The sequence below is a fragment of the Anolis sagrei genome, chromosome 1 (genome assembly GCF_037176765.1).
Source record: "Anolis sagrei isolate rAnoSag1 chromosome 1, rAnoSag1.mat, whole genome shotgun sequence".
NCBI classification, from domain to species: Eukaryota; Metazoa; Chordata; class Lepidosauria; order Squamata; family Dactyloidae; genus Anolis; species Anolis sagrei.
In genome coordinates this window covers 174,051,656-174,068,769 of record NC_090021.1, presented here as the reverse complement: position 1 = coordinate 174,068,769, position 17,114 = coordinate 174,051,656, and the positions used below count along the sequence as shown (strand labels likewise).

Below are 17,114 nucleotides of genomic sequence, written 5' to 3'. Positions count from 1 at the left end.
GAACTGTATGTGGTGAGGCCTTGGTTTGTGAGTTGCTAGGATGCTTGGTGGAACATCTTACCATCCATCCATAGCCTTGTAAAGAAAATATTGTACCAGCTACCTGTTTGCTACCAGTGTGAGTTTAAGGTTTTTGTTCTTGACTGGAACAGTTTGGGATTGAATGATCCAAGAGACAGCCATCTTTTGTAAATCAGCTCTTCATGGAGGTTGTTAAAGGAGGCTGTAGTGAATTTTATGATCTATGTTATATTTTTTGTGTGTAGCTCTAGGTTACAATATGGCTGATAGGGAAGAATTGGCTCAAATATGGTAGTAACAGTGAAGGCAGGATTAATTTGCATATGTGAAGCCAATTGGTTGTATGCAGATGAGAGTATGCCAGGATTTGAAAAGGCCGCTGAGCCAGAATGGCAGTTACAGAACTGAACATTCTAAAGGGGCGGAATCAAGTTTGAAATAAGCAGTTAGAGTTTGTCACTTAAAAAAGAGAAGTGGGGAGCAGTTAGAAACCTCGATTAGAGAGAAGCAGATGGGAAAATAGAGCTCAAGATTTAAGGAAAAATAAGAAGGCGTCAGTGTGGCCTAAGTCAGAAAATAGTTCAGCCAAGGGTATATGAAGAAAGTAACATATTTGTTGATGTGAGATAGTGAGGGTTTCATAAGAAAAGTCAACTGAGTGAATGATATTGAATGTAAGACTTGAGACTGTAACAAAACACAAATGTAACCATAAAGCATTGGAACTTGAAGCTATACATAAACTTTGTTACTTCGTTGCTTACCGGAGTGTCTCAAGCATATGATATAAAGCACAAAGGTTTAACAGCTCACAAGAAAACCCTAGCCAATTTAAAAAGGAAACTGCAGCAGTACAAGGCGGTAAAGGGATTTAGAAAGGAAATTCTTTTTCCCCTCACTGAGTCAAGAAGAAAGGCACTTGTAACAGGACAGAAACAGAGTACGTCCCAGGTATTAAAGTGGCGACAGAAAATTACATATGTGGTGTGGCATTACGTATTCAGTTATGTGCAATGTTACGCCCCACAGAGGCCCTTCTAATTGTGCAGTATTTATCAGAGATATTTCTTACAATGATTGAGAGACATCATTCCTTGTGGTGGCACCCATGTTTTGAATTCCCTGCCTTTCATGATGCAGTGGATATTTATTTATTTATTTATTTAGCAGTTTTCTGTCGTAGTCCCTGTGAATCGCACATGTGATATCTCAGCGCTTGCGCAATAGCTTTCGGAACCTTCTAGAATACAAGAAAAAACACTTGACTCCCGGTTGGCCCCACCCACCTCGCCCCGAGTATAAGTAGCCCGTGGGAGGGGCCAGCCGTCAGTTCTCTTTTCCGCGCTCCACGGATAGCTTGGGAACCCTTGTTTTTGCTCTGACTTGACTCTCTATCGGACTGATTATTCCCTAACGGACTTGGCTTGGCTTAATTTGACGAAGGTATTGGTTAGTGATTTGGACTGCTCCTTCTACCGGCTTTAGACTCGGATTGCCTGACCATTCTCACCTCTCCAACCCCTGATTCGGCCGTTTCTCGACGATCCGATATGTCCACTACCTCCTTCAAGAGGTGTTCTAACCCCTCTTGTCCCAATACCTTCCCCGACACGGACGGCCACTCACTATGCCTGGCCTGCCTGGGCGAGGGTCATCTCGCCCAATCCTGTGCGGTTTGCCTGGCCTTTACCGCGCAAACCAGGAAGAATGGAGAGGTGCGTCTCAAGGCTGCCTTGTATGAGAAGGCCCTTCTTCCTCCGCCTCCCCTTGGCCATGCAGGGCCCTCTCCCGGCCCCAACTTACCTTTTTCGCTTCAAGATGATCCTAGGGCCAAGAAGAAGGCCAAAAAACCCAAGGAGAAGGACGCCCAAGATGGCGGCCGCTCTGCCCTGCCGAAGAAAACGGCTCCTAAAAGAGCGGGAACCGCGGCTAAGACCTCCGCTCCCCCCGCCATCTCTGGGAGAGCCCTGCCAAGTCTCCAGCGGCCCCTGCCGGCCACTAATACCATTGCAGGCTCCCCCGTTGCGGCGCCATCCACCATTGAGGGAACGGGAGGTCTCGCTTCGCCTGGGCCGATGCCCCTGCTCCTGCCTTCTGAAACTGCCCTTCCTCCAGCTCTAGGAGGAACGCCCCTCATGCCTGCCACTCTCTCCCCGGGCCCGAACGTGATCTCGGTCCCGGCTGGGACCCAGGGCTCGTCAAACACCATCGCGAGCCCTGAGCAGCAAGCTCCGCCCCCGCAGGAAGGCGGCACGGACACCCCGCCCATACAGCGCGCGGCTGCTGGAGCCCCGCCCACACAGGGCCCGAGCGTCCCGGCACCGAGGGAAGCGAGCCCCGGGATGGGAGCAATGCCTGGAAGCTTGGCACTGCAGACAGGGAGCCACGAGCCCGCCATGCCGCCGCCGCCTCCTGCTCCCCCCTCGCCCGAGGCGAGGTCGACTAGATCGTGTCGTTCTGCGCGCCACTCCAGTAGGCGCAGGCGTCGCTCCCGATCACCCTCCCGGCGGAGCGGAGGGTCTCGACGCCGTCGACGTCGCTCTCACACGAGAAGCAGGGCGAGTTCCTCTTCATCATCATCGTCCTCCTCCTCCTCTACCTCCTCCTCCTCCCCCCCCGCGTAGAAGACACCGCCGCGGCTCGAGGTTCTCCCGCTCCTCTTCTTGCCGCCCGGGGGCCTTCACACCGGCCCATGTCCCGCCGCCGGGGTGCTGGCAACTGGGCCCAACAGGGCAACTCGTCTATCTGTCGATGCCCCCACAGCTGACGATGCCTCCTCCTCCCTCGGCGGCGCCTCAGCACCCTTCTGCGGCCCTGATTGCCGGGATGGCCTCCGCTACACCTGCCAGGCCTGTAGTCTCCATGCCTGCAACGGACCCCACCCCCGTGATCGGGGCCTTGGACCCCAATTCCAACCTGACTGGGGCCAGCTCATCTGCAGACCTTCGTCGTGCGGACTTGGGAATGTCAAACGGGCCCAACCCTGCTGGCGCACTGGCCCTGACCCATCAACCTGCTGCGCTTTTTCCTGCGCCTTTGCCCGCACCACAGGCCTCCAACACCCCACTGATGGCCTCTAGTGCGGACCCGCCTGACCCGGTGACCCACGACGAAGGGGAACTACCAGACACTGACTCAGACGCTGAGCCACTTGAGGCTCCTCAGCTGCAGGGGGGTGAGGACAATGTTTTGCCCGCAGACTTTAATAAGTTCGCTGCCTTAGTGGAACGTATGATTAAGGCTCTCGAGATTCCCGCCCCGAAACCCCCGGAGCACGTGGAGGACCCCATGTTCCCTTCGGAGGAACAGAACGTGGTTGTGTCCTCCACCCTTCCCCATCTCCCTTACCTTCTGAAGTTGGCTAAAATAATTGATGTACCCCCCTCGTCGGTACCAGCTGTGCCCAGACGCCTAGACTCCATGTATAAAATAGATATGGCTACCGCCAAGTGGGTTTTGGCGCCTCCCAAGGCTAACACAGTGGTGGCCGAGGTGTCTAAACCGAAACGCTCTAAGCCTTCCCAAACTGCCCCTCCCGACAGGGAGGGCAGGAAGCTCGATACACTGGGGAAGAAAGCCTACCTCTCCGCGGGCCTCTTCACACGGATGGCCCACTATGCGACCTATATGTCAGGGTACCAGACCCTCCTTTGGAATCGGTTGCTACCCTACATAGAGGTCCTACCACCTGATGATCAGCGTTTTACTAGAGCTCTGCAAACCGAAGCTCTGTCCCTCGCTAAGCATATGGCGGAGGCCTCCGGCAACTTGTTTGCCACCGCCACCTCCATCAGGCGCCACGCTTGGCTGCGGGCTGCCAATCTTTCGGAGGAGGGGAAGGCCCTCGCTGAGGACCTTCCCTTCCACGAGGAGGGGCTGTTCAATCCCAACACCGATGACCGGCTTAAACAGAAGCAAGACGTGAGGCAGTCCGCTTCCAAGTTCGGCTACACATGGCAGCCCTACCCCCAACAAAAGGGAAGGTGGCAACCGAGTACCCCCTCCTACCGGAGGTCATTTGGTAACTCCTATTCCACGCCCCTTAGGGGCAGATTCGGGGGCCAGTCCAGATTCCAGGGAGGGAGGCGAACCCCCTACTCCCAGAAACCAAGGGCACAGCCCTTCCAGGGAAAAGCCAAAGCTCCTGGTGCCTCAAAGAAGCGTCTTTGACGCCTCTCCCCCCATCTCTAGGCCGGGCACGACCCCAGTTGCACGTTCCGTCGTGGTCCCGCAACCCAAGTTACCCTTTCCCCTCTGTTTGGATGTTGAGCCCCAGGAGGCTCCCTCAGGGCCGTTGCCCTTCTTCACTGACCGTCTCTCTGGGTTCTACTCGGAGTGGGAGAAGATCACCTCAGACCGTTGGGTATTAGCTATCGTTTCAGGAGGTTACGCCATAGAGTTTGATGACACCCCCAGAGTTGGTTTGTTCCGTGAGACCCCATTTTCTATGCAACTCATGCAAGAGATAAAATTGCTAATGGATAAGGGGGCCGTTTCCATGGTTGACCCTGCTTCTGCCCCCTTCTGTTTTTATTCCCGTTATTTCCTGGTGATTAAAAGAGGTGGTGGGCTGCGTCCCATTTTGGATTTGCGAGAGCTCAATAAACATATCAAACCGAAAAGGTTTCGCATGGTGACTCTTGCCTCAATAACCCCGCTTATTCCTAAACGCGCCTGGTTCGCCACCGTTGACCTCAGGGACGCGTATTTTCATATTTCTATCGCCCCGCACCACCGACGGTTCCTTTCCTTTAGGATCAAGGGTCAGTCCTACTGTTTTAATGTCCTCCCATTTGGCCTTTCTACGGCCCCGAGGGTCTTCACCAAGTGTATGGCCGTGGTGATGGCTCACCTTAGGACCAGGGGGGTCACGGTCTACCCTTACATTGACGACTGGTTGATTGTGGCAGACACTTACCTTAAACTCCAAACGCATGTCTCCATGGTCTTGTCTCTCCTCCAGTCCCTAGGTCTTGTCCTGAACCGGGAGAAGTCCGTCCTGGTGCCGACGCAGCAGATCCGGTTCATCGGGGTGCTCCTGGACTCCGTCCACGAGAAGGCCTACCTCCCGGAAGAGCGCTTCACCGCCATCGCAGACCTGATCGAACGGGTTCTCACCGAGCCCCACGTGACGGCCAGGCAGCTGCAAGTGTTATTGGGTCACATGGCGTCGACTACGTCAGCCATCCTGTATGCCAGACTTCGCATGCGCCCACTGCAGTCCTGGTTCCTGTCCGTCTTCAATCCCCTGCTGGACAGCCCGTCAACCACACTATCACCCCCCCCCCGGGTCCGCTCGTCACTCCGCTGCTGGTTGGACCCTGCCTGGGCCTGTTCGGGTTTCTTTCCACATCCCCCCTGCTACGAGAACGGTCACTACGGACTCTTCACTAATGGGGTGGGGTGCACACTCTCAGGGTCTGGTAGCTCATGGCGTGTGGTCAGACCAAGAAAACGAGCTCCACATAAACGTTCTGGAGCTCATGGCCGTCGACAGGGCACTAAAATCCTTCGAGAGGGTGGTCACGGGTCAGGTAGTACAGGTGCTTACCGACAATACGACGGTAATGTACTACCTGAACAAACAGGGCGGCACCCACTCCCCGAACCTTCTGACGTTGTCCTTCCAGATTTGGGAGTGGTGTATAGACAGGGGGATTCATCTCTTAGCAACATACGTACCCGGGGAGCTGAACGTATTGGCGGACTCCCTCAGCCGCAACCCCCTTGCGCACCACGAGTGGTCCTTGAACGGGGAGGAAGTTCACAGACTCTTCCGAGCGTGGGGGACCCCGAACGTCGACCTGTTCGCGTCGAAATTCAACGCAAAGTGCCCGCTTTACTGTGCGAGGGCCCACGCCTCCACGGAGGAAGGGTGTCTGGGGGACGCCTTCCTGCACACTTGGTCGGGTTGGACAACGTATGCCTTTCCACCCTTCCCCCTGCTCCTCCGCACTGTAGCGAAGATACAGAGGGACGCCACTTGCTGCATCCTAGTGACGCCTTGGTGGCCGAGACAACCTTGGTTCTCCCCCCTCCGCCACCTGGCACAGGGGATATTCGTGCGGTTCCCCCCCAGACCCGATTTGCTGACATGTCAACAAGACCAAGTACTGTACCCAGAGGTACACAGACTGAAGCTCACGGCGTGGCGAATCCTGCCCGTCACCTAACTCCCTTCTCTGACCTCCCCGACCCCGTACTTTGAATTATTGAGGCGGCCCATAGGCCCTCTACCAAACGTTCCTATTTGTACAAATGGTCCAAGTTTACATCCTTCGCTAGGTCTCGTGGACTGGATCCTAATACGGCACCGATCCCCGTCGTACTGGACTTTTTGGCGTCCCTTTTGGACGCGGGTCTCTCTCACCCCTCTATTAAATGCTACCTGGCCTCCATCTCCTGGTTCCGCAGGAGATCGGGTATGCCCTCTTGTTTTGCAGACCCATTAGTAAAGACGTTTTTGAGGGGGATCTTAAACATCAGACCCCCCACCACCCCCGTAGTTCCTTCATGGAGCTTGGATCTGGTGCTTAAAGTACTGATGAGACCTCCATTTGAACCGCTGGCGACCATTGGCCTGTCCTACCTTTCGTGGAAGACTGCGTTTTTGGTGGCAGTCACATCGGCTCGACGGGCTAGCGAGCTCTGCGCCCTCAGAGCGGACCCTCCGTATTTGAAATTCCATGCTGATAAGGTTGTCCTGAGGACCGATATAGCCTTCCTTCCTAAAGTTGCTACATCCTTTCACCTATCCCAGGACTTGATTTTGCCCTCCTTTTTCCAGAGTCCTACTTCTCCCCTGGAACAAAATCTTCATCTTCTGGATGTCCGCAGGGCGCTGGCTTTTTATGTCGACAGGACTGCCCCCATCAGGAAGACTCCTAGACTTTTCATTAAGTATCGCCCTGATGTTCTTGGTGGCCCTGTTTCCCCTCAACGACTGTCTTCGTGGATCGTTTCCACTACCCAACTGGCTTACCGCATATCCCGTACCCACTTGCCTCTCCCAGTAAGGGGTCATTCCACGAGGTCCGTTTCGGCCTCCACAGCACACTGGAAGGGCGTCCCGCTGGATGCAGTTTGCAGGGCGGCCCTGTGGTCATCCCCCCTTTCCTTTGTCACTCATTACAAGATGGATGTTGTGTCCAGAAGGGATGCGCAGTTTGGCAGAGCTGTTTTGTTTTCCGCGGTGGCATGACGCCCACCATCCAAGGTGAAGAGCTCGCTAATCTATCACATGTGCGATTCACAGGGACTACGACAGGAAACTATAGGTTGCTCACCTGTAACCATGGTTTCCTGAGTAGTCACCTGTGAATTCGCACATCCCCACCCGTCCTCCCCTCGAGTGTCATGCCCGCGTTCTCTCTGCATTACGGCGGAAAAGAACTGACGGCTGGCCCCTCCCACGGGCTACTTATACTCGGGGCGAGGTGGGTGGGGCCAACCGGGAGTCAAGTGTTTTTTCTTGTATTCTAGAAGGTTCCGAAAGCTATTGCGCAAGCGCTGAGATATCACATGTGCGATTCACAGGTGACTACTCAGGAAACCATGGTTACAGGTGAGCAACCTATAGTTATTTAGCAGTCTTCTCACCTCTATCGAGGGACTCAGGCCGGTTTCCAACATCAATATTTCAGAGTCATTAAAAACATCAAATTCTAAATCACACTAAAACATTAAAACATTAAAATAGCAAAATACAGTCATATAAATTACAATGGTCAGTCGTCATCAAAAAGTCATTGTTCGTCATCATCCACCCATATCATGGGATCGTGGCTCATTGGTCGAATGCCAATTTCCAGAGCCAAGTTTTCACCTGTCTTCTGAATGTCAAGATAGAAGGGGCAGTTCTGATCTCCAGTGGAAGGGAGTTCCAGAATCAAGGGGCCACCACTGAGAAGACCCTGTTCCTCGTCCCCACCAGTCGCGCTTGTGAGGCCGGTGGAACCGAGAGCAGGGCCCCTCCAGATGATCTTAGCAATCTTGATGGTTCATGGGGAGGATACGTTCGGACAGGTAAATAGGGCCGGAGTTGTTTAGGGCTTTATAGGTTAAGACCAGCACTTTGAATTGTGCTCGGAAGCTAACTGGCAGCCAGTGGAGCTGGCACAACAGAGGAGTAGTATGCTCCCTGTACTCCCTGTTAGTAGTCTGGCTGCCGCACGTTGGACTAATTGAAGCTTCCGGGCAGTCTTCAGAGGCAACCCCACATAGAGAGACATCTACCTCAGTGAAGTTTTCTGTTGTTATTTATGTGGACATTCTCAGCTTTAATATTCACATAATTTTGTGTTTTTTATATGGTTTGTTGTAGTTACTGTATTTCATTTATCTTCTAGACTGTCTTGTTAGCTTTTATGATAGAGTCATTTAATCATGAAAGAGATTTGCTTGAAATGCCCCTCTTATATAATAATAATAATAATAATAATAATAATAATCTTTATTTATACCCCGCCACCATCTCCCCAATAGGGACTCAGAGCAGCTTACATGGGGCCAAGCCCGGACAACATATTACAGCAAAAATAAAACCAAAACATAAACAACGAGCAACAGCATCAAAATTACATTAAAAAACATATGAATACAATATCAAAATAACATTACAGTAAACACATTCACAGTGACAGTGGGCGGGCCACATGTACAGAATAAAATGTTTAAAAACTCTAATGAGATAAGAATAGGAGCAAGTTATTTGCAGGGAGCTCATAAAGACACATAGGGTTGTGTAACTAAACTTCCCATTAGGGGGGCATGTACTCCAGTGACAGAAACATTGAGGGGAGCAGTAGTGTCATGTTGTGCACCTACTCACCAAAGACACAGCAGAAGAGCCAGGTTTTAAGGTTCTTTTTAAAGGTTTCTAGTGTAGGGGCTTTCCTGATCTCTCCAGGTAATGAGTTCCAGAGTCGGGGAGCCACAGAGGAAAAAGCTCTCTCCCTTGTGCCCACAAGACGAGCTTGTGAGACTGGCAGGGGTGAAAGGAGAGCCTCCCCCGAAGATCGAAGGACCCAGGTTGGTTCATGGAGAGAGATACGGTCACGAAGATAGGCGGGTCCCAAATCGTTTAGGGCTTTGTAGGTGGTAACCTGCACCTTGAATTGGGCCGGGAAAATAAACTCTTCCCGAACTTTATGTGGTAAGTAGATAAGTCAAGGGTCATTCTGCGAAAAAGGGAAAGCACCAATGTCGCCTCAGTGGGCCATCCAAGAAACTGTGCCACAACAGAGTAATGAGTAAAACCAATGCTTCTGACAGTTTTTTCTGGATGAACCTTGCTCTCGTCCTTTATCACTCCTTTTTTAATGAGAATTAAAGTACAGTACTCACATTGACCCATGGCTAAGACAATCCATATTTAAGGGTTTGAGTTTTTTTAAACTAAAATGTCTAGACTTCTATATGAATGAATATATAGGATAAGTTTAATGTAATGGAATATAGTGTCATTTGTATAGCATTCCATGGTGCCACCGGCATTTGTATTCATATTTAACCTTTGAATCATGTGTAATACATGCCTTTCAGAGCTGTTTAGTTGGCTTCTTGGTCATACGACAGTTTAAAATACACATCTTAATTATTTTTGAACTATGATATCAACATATAACACAGAAATCCTGCTCGATTAAGAGACTGCTGTTGGAAAGATTCAGAAATTACATTGTACGGTTCACCTCATGTAATTTCAACAAATTATTTTAAACTGTTAAGTTGAGAGGTGATAAAATAACTCCACTTTGTCTTTCTGAACATATGCTTTAATTTCTACTCCTGAAAGTCCTTCTTAATCGTATCCAGCCATGCAACAGTAATATCATCTTGCTCAGGCTTTCCTTGCCATGTTAGTTAAACCCATTGACACTAAAATTGCTTCTCTGGGTTAGATTTTAGGTCACGTATGATGATAAATGTTTTAATATTTCTTTATTATGTTTTTCCCCACCGTTACCCATTTTCCTCCAAGGAGGTCATCATTCCCCCTCCCTGTTTTATTTATACAGTAATTTTGTGGAATAGATTTAGTCAAGAGCTCAGGGTCACCTGGTGAATTTTGTGGTGTTAAAATATGGCTCTTCCTCAACCTCCACATTATACCTATTCTCACTTATGATACTGACTCTAGAAATTCATTCCAGTATGCAGAGAAAATATGATACATGTGCCTTTTAATTTCATGAATGCTATTGCTAATTGGTAATATGTGCCATGGTCTCAGTCCGTGGTCTAAGTCCATGCTTATGTGATTCATCTAGACCAGCGGTTCTCAGACTGTGCTTCAGGGAGCCCTTGGGACTTTGCGAGAGATGCTCAGAGGCTTTTCGGACACCCCACGTCCTCCGGGGTTTCTGCTGCTGCTGTTGTTGTTACTATTATTATTATTATTGCAAAGACTGGATGGCCATCTGTGGGGGGTGTTTGATTGGCTCCAAGGGTCTTCCACTGTAATACTGTTAAGTTATGTTGGTTAAATTTGTTCTTCATTTTAAATATTGTACGAGGGGTATTTTTAAAGTAAGGTCCGTTTGAACATAACGAAAGTTATTTCAAAAAAGTAAATTTATTTTCAGAAAGTACATACTTTACTCTATTTTTCGACACAGTTGCCAAACTAGTTGTTCGAACACTTATCATACCTCTGAACCAATTTTAAAATACCCTCTTCATAAAAACTTGCCGCCTGCTCCGATAACCAAGAGTTCACTGTAATCAAAGAAGCGTGACCGGAGCGGTCCTCATCATGGACATTGTCACGGCCATCTTTGAATTGTCGTACCCACTTACGCACTTTGCTTTCACTCATAACAGTATCACCGTACACTTCACAAATCTGTTGATGAATTTCTGCTCTAATAACACAGATATCTATAAATCAGTTGTAAATAAGCAATTGTCTTATTTAAATAAGCTTCAACATAGGTACAAGTTTAAGTAACTTCAATAGTGAAACATACAAAATATATACAGTTTACATAATTTCATAGGACATATACATCAATGAATATATCAAACTTAAGGGCAGTTCACATTGTGTTTAGTCCATTTGAGAATATGTCCATGATGTTACAATTTCTGTAGCAGGCAGGTTCCTTGCTGACAAAAACTGTATCACTGAGCGAACCTCACATGCGGCGGTTGAGTTGATAGTCTTAAACATTTTTAAAGCACAGAACAGAACCGTACAGGTTAGCTACAGAGCGGAAACTGAGCACAGTTGTTCCCGAGGCATGCCGGTACACGAGGCACGCGTTCGTTGTGGTATGCGCGCAAACTACTAGTGTCTACAAAAAACGGACCTTACTTTAAAAATACCCCTCGTAGTTTATTATTCTGCACTGTGTGAATTAGTTAACACAAACACTCTCCATCTATCTGCCACTGGCCCAACCCATGCCTGATATACGTGCAGTAGAGTCTCGCTTATCCAGTGTTTGCTCATCCAACGTTCTGTATTATCCAACGAAGTCTGGCTGCCGTCCGGATCAACAGCTGGTTCAATACATTGAGATGTTTTGGTAATAAACTCGTAAATACAGAATTTACTACATAACATTACCGTGTATTGAACTGCTTTTTCTGTCAGTTTGTTGTAAAACATGATGTTTTAGTGCTTAATTTGTAAAATCATAACATCATTTGACATTTAATAGGCTTTTCCTTAATCTCTCCTTATTATCCAATATTTTCACTTATCAAATGTTTATGTTGGATAAGCAAGACTCTACTGTATATGATACATAATATAATATATATTATAATATATAAACATTTTTTGAAACATTTGCTTCAAAAAGGCTACACGGCTGAAAAAGTTTGAGCTGCGACCGTACCTCATGAAGTCGGATCTGGCCCTGGTGGTCCACGCCTTAGTCACCTCCAGATTGGATTACTGTAAAGCACTCTTTGTGGGGTTGCCCTTGAAGACAGCTCGGAAATTTCAGTTGGTACAATGGGCAGCAGCCAGATTACTCACTGGAGCGACTTCCAGGGAGTGGTAACGCCCCCCCCCCCCCCCCCCCGTTTAAGGAGCTGCATTGGCTGCCGTTCATTTTCTGGTCCCAATTCAAGGTGCAGGTTCTTACCTACAAAGCCCTGAACGGTTTGGGACCCGCCTACCTGCGTGACCGCATTTCTGTGTACAAACCCACACAATCTCTTTGATCATCTGGAGAGGCCCTGCTCTCGCTCCCGCCTTTGCAAGTGTGATTGGTGGGGACGAGGGAGAGGGCCTTCTCTATGGTGGCCCCCCGACTCTGGAACTCACTCCCCAAGGATATCATGCAAGCCCCCACATTGGCAGTCTTTAGGAGGAGTCTGAAAACATAGCTGTTCCAGTGTGCCTTCCCTGAATAAAGGAAACAATGCCCTGCTCTGATTAATTCCCTGCAAAATGTCCTCAGAAGCACTTTAACTACCCATTGGGTTGCTCTCCCTACACTATACTTTAGAACCCTCCTGCTCCTACCTCTGTTAATGCCCAATGTTTATTTTAAAATTTTAATCTATTACATCTGGCCTGGCCATAGGTTTAAATTTTTTGTGTGTTATTGCCTATATGTAACTGTATTGTTTTATTTGCTTACAGCTTTGTTGTTTTATTGATGTGTTGTTGGGCTTGGCTGCATGTAAGCCGCCCCGAGTCCCCTTGGGGAGATGGTGGCGGGGTATAAATAAAGTATTATTATTACTATTATTATTATTATTATTATTATTACCCCTGATCTAGACAGATGTTTACTATTTAAGTGTCTTGATGTGTCAATTGAGCTGGAATCTTATATACCCAGGCTGTATGAAAGCAACTGTGGTATTAGCACTATCCATGCAGATAGTGCAACACAAAAAGACTGCAGCTCATTGACTTGCTTCCCTATTCTCGTCTCTTACTGGAAGGGATTTTCCAAGGCTTTAGAGCCTCCCAGCCCTCTGGCCAAAGATCTTTTGCTGGAGAAGCCTGGGATTGAATTGGGGAATTTCTGTACACAAAGAATTCTCTAGCATTGAGTTGTAACCTCTCTCTTCATTGCTGGGAAAAACAGATCTTTATCTTGCCGACTCTCTTGCCATTCTCTTTTCTTAGAGAGCTTTCTATGGTGATACGTTGACATATTTTAAAGGTAATGCAGCTTTATGCCATTTGTTGTGGTGGTAAAGCCAATAGATTTTATACACATGGTAATATGTTCTTTCTCTCCTGGCTGTAATGTTTAAAGTACGACTGTACCAATGATGATGTTTGAAGTTTAATTATAGCCCTGAATTAACAAGAGACTAAATGTCTGCCCTGGTGATCTATTCTGGTATAGAGGCAAGATGACAGTCCTTGTTGGTTTAGCAGTGAAAGCAGATTTAAGCATTTCTCTCTTCATCAGACACATTAATAAGATACTGGCTTCCTACTGACTGATGCCACTGGAGGCTGACAGTTCTGTGAGATGAGATGTGAGCCAATTCAAGGTAAAATGGGTATGCAGCACAATGCAGGTGATGATGGCATTCAGGGTAAAAAAGACGCCACCGTTGCTGTGGGACTGCAGCTCCCATCATTCCACACTATTAATTTTACTGTGTATGTGATGGGAGTAGCAAGTTTACAGCATGGAAGGTCATGTGAGCCGAGCCTCTGTTGATAAAAAGGAAACTAATTTTAAGTAAACTCAGCTGGTACTAGGATTTTTTTTTCATGTCAGGAGCGACTTGAGAAATTGCAAGTTGCTTCTGGTGTGAGAGAATTGGCCGTCTGCAAGAACGTTGCCCAGGCGACACCCAGATATTTTGATGTTTTACCATCCTTGTGGGAGGCTTCTCTCATGTACCTGCAATGGGGAACTGGAGCTGATAGAGGGAACTCATCCACACTCTCGCTGGATTTGAACCTGCGACCTGTACCGACAGGTCCTGCCGGCACAGGGGTTTAACCACCGCACCACCACAGTACTACTGGTACTAGGATGGCCCGCCCCTAGTTCACTGAGCACCAGGATGGTCCATCCCAAGAGACTTATGGATCCGATTGGCTCTTGGGGATTTTCTTGCCTCCTCGGTAGGTGATTCTGTCGATGTTCTGGTGGGCTTCTGGAACCATGAGGTGACCAGGGCGGTTGACACAATTGCTCTTGAATGTCTCCTTTCACAAAGTGGAGCCAAATCAGCTCCCTGGTTTTCCCGAGAGCTGGTGGTGATTTATTTATTTATTTATTTATTTGCAGTATTTATATTCTGCCCTTCTCACCCCGCAGGGGACTCAGGGCGGATTACAGTGTACACATATATGGCAAACATTCAATGCCAATTTGACATACAATGCATGCAGACATACACAGAGGCTATTTAACTTTTTCTGGCCGCCAGGGGAGCTGTCGCTTTCATCTTCCATCTGCGACGCTGATGAAGCACTTCCGCATTCCCCGCATGCTTTTGCTGGAGTGCTTTTTCTGGAGTCTTTTTTATGGCCTCATAAATCAGTTAATTTAGCCTCCCCACACTTTAAGGTGGTACCTAATTTTCCTACTTGACAGATGCAACTGGCTTTCGAGTTGCAAATTTCGACAACAGGCTACACAATTGGTTGGAAGCCCACTCCAACCCGGGCTGGCTTCGAGCTCATGACCTTTTGGTCAGAGTGATCTTAATGCAGCTGACACTCAGCCAGTTCAGCCACAATCCCGGTGATGAAGCAAATGAAACGGAGAGTAGAACTGCGCTGGCAGAAGTCTTGCAGCAAATCTGACCAAGCACGGTTATGTTGTAAGCTGCCTTGATTCCTCAGGGGGAGATGGGGCAGGATCCCGCCATCATCACAAGCACAGCTGGCGGGGACGAGAGACAGGGCCTTCTCAGTGTTGGCCCCTCGGCTGTGGAACTCCCTTCCTATGGAGATTAGATTGGCTCCTTCACTTTTAACATTTTGGAAAAAACTCAAGACATGGCTATTCGAGCAGGCATTTGCGAATACTGAGTAACTGACATAAGAACGGAATCAACTACAAGGTGGATTGGACATTGTTTTAATTAGTATTTATTGAATTATGTTTTATTACAGCTGTTATGATTTTATTGATGTTAAAGTTTTTATATTGTAACTGTGTTTTTGGTGGTATTGAATTTTGCTTTGTAAACCGCCTTGAGTCACCGGAAGTCTGAGAGGGGCGGTATACAAATACGGTAAATAAAATAAAATAAATATAAATAAAGGTTGTTGCTGTTGCTGTTGCTGTTGCTGTTGCTGTTGCTGTGGTTGTGGTTGTGGTATAAGGACAGCATCTAACCTTCTATGGACACATTCAATTCGTGGTGCTTGTTTCCAAAAGACACAAAATCCATCTTAACAAATTTGACTTCAATTTAAAAAGACATCCTGAGAATATCCATTGTTTTGTTATTAAATGCCATTTCCCAAGCCCTGTTCTAAAATGATCTGATATATTTTGATAGTTTTTATCTGTGCATAGTATTCCGTTCCTAGTCAACAATGCCACCTATAACTCCTAATAATAATAATAATTTTATTTATTTGATCAATCATATGACAATTTCAAAATAGAACATGAGTAAAAAAAACAAGACAAAAAGGTGAGGACAGCAGCTGACCTATCTATAGTCAGAATCTTATTTTCCTGGTTCTTCTTTCAGGAAATCTGCTCTTTTCTTAATAGCTTTCAGAATAAAAAGGCTTACTCTGATTATTCTGGATCTCTCCTGCCCTTGCAAGAGGGATGTCAGAATATCATTTCTGTTGGGGGACCTGCAGTAGGATGATATTGGATGTAAATATCTGTCTCGCAGTTCAGTATATGCTGGACAGTCAATTAAGAAATGTTCAATGTCTTCCACTGTTTGTTCTCCCCATAACCCATTTAGATACCTTTTGGACTTGAAATGTTTTTCTTCTGCAAAGAACAGTGAATACAGTATCTGTACTGCACATTCTACCCCATAAAAAGTTCTGATCAGGGCATAGTGAGTATGCAAATTGTAAATCACTGGCAAAGGACTGGCTTAGTTATAAGCTTTCCATCTTATATACCAAGTCATGCTTTTTATGCTAAATGCAGCTGCTTGCTCTTTCTACACCCATCTGTCTAAAATTTAGTGGTTTAATTGGGTTTTCGTTCATTTTTTCTTTTAAGAAGATGGAAAGTCTACATTGTATCCAGGTACTTAGAAGTAGAAACACATCCTTTATGTATTTAAAACCCATCTGTCTTCATTTTACTAGGAATATATTTGGTCGCAGACCTGTTGATTACGCTGAAACAGAAGAAATGAAGTCGATTCTAATGTTGTCAGCAAAGAATGAATCTTCAGTTATTCAATCTGGAGAGGTAAGTACTCCCCTCTGCCCACCTTTTTGTGATCTATTAGTTAATATTTGGAGGAATGTTTGATACCGTGATAATTTTGAATCATACACAAATCTGGAATGCAAGCAATATTTATTTCTCTCAACCTTTTAGGACACAGCAGAAGTACAAAAAGTACTCATGGCTCAGTGATCCCCCCAGAAACAGAGTTGCAATGTTTTCTTCCCAGAAATAGAGCTGCTACTTTTCTCCCTGGCGGAGGAGGCGGGTGGGATGCTCCACTCTGAAAAGGGCAATGTTAAAGAGCAGAACAGACAGGTAGAAGAGCAGTTAAGGAGGGGAGCAGTTTGATAATGAATTGCAGGAATGATGCTCATCTGCTTATAAAGCACTTCGGAAATCACTTAAATTTTATCTTAAGATGATTGTCATGAACCTTCTATGGTAAAATATTCTCTGAGATCCTCAAGATGTGGAAAAACAAACACAGTGTGCAGGATAAAGCACTGTTAAGAGCCTGTACAAATTACATTCTTGCTGCATGGAGAAAAGAATTAGTGCTTTCAACTTGATTTTAAGCAACAACATAAACCCTGCATAATTTCCCGATTTCTCTGTAGTGCTCATGTTTACTATGTTACTATATTTTTTTTCAAAGAAATTTTATTAAATTTTATAAGAAGAATACAACGGAAGAGTGAGAGCAATAAGATATTAGAAAAGTGAGAAAAGAGAGAGAGGAAAAAAGAGAAAATAAGAAGGGATAAAAATAAG

At 46.9% G+C, this 17,114-nt stretch overlaps 2 protein-coding genes across 2 annotated transcripts in view; both read left to right on the top strand.

Moving 5' to 3' along the window:
• Window positions 1-17,114, top strand: part of BARD1 (BRCA1 associated RING domain 1) — a 105,079-nt gene that overhangs the window by 56,768 nt on the left and 31,197 nt on the right. The window contains exon 7 of the mRNA XM_060781355.2: window positions 16,256-16,361. Coding sequence (XP_060637338.2) covers window positions 16,256-16,361 — 106 coding nt within the window. The remainder of the gene's footprint in view (window positions 1-16,255; window positions 16,362-17,114) is intronic.
• Window positions 1,206-2,788, top strand: LOC137095859 (proline-rich protein HaeIII subfamily 1-like). Its single transcript, XM_067463182.1, has 2 exons — window positions 1,206-2,453; window positions 2,498-2,788. Exons 1-2 carry the CDS (start codon window positions 1,572-1,574, stop codon window positions 2,786-2,788), a joined length of 1,173 nt encoding a protein of 390 aa, XP_067319283.1. The 5' UTR covers window positions 1,206-1,571.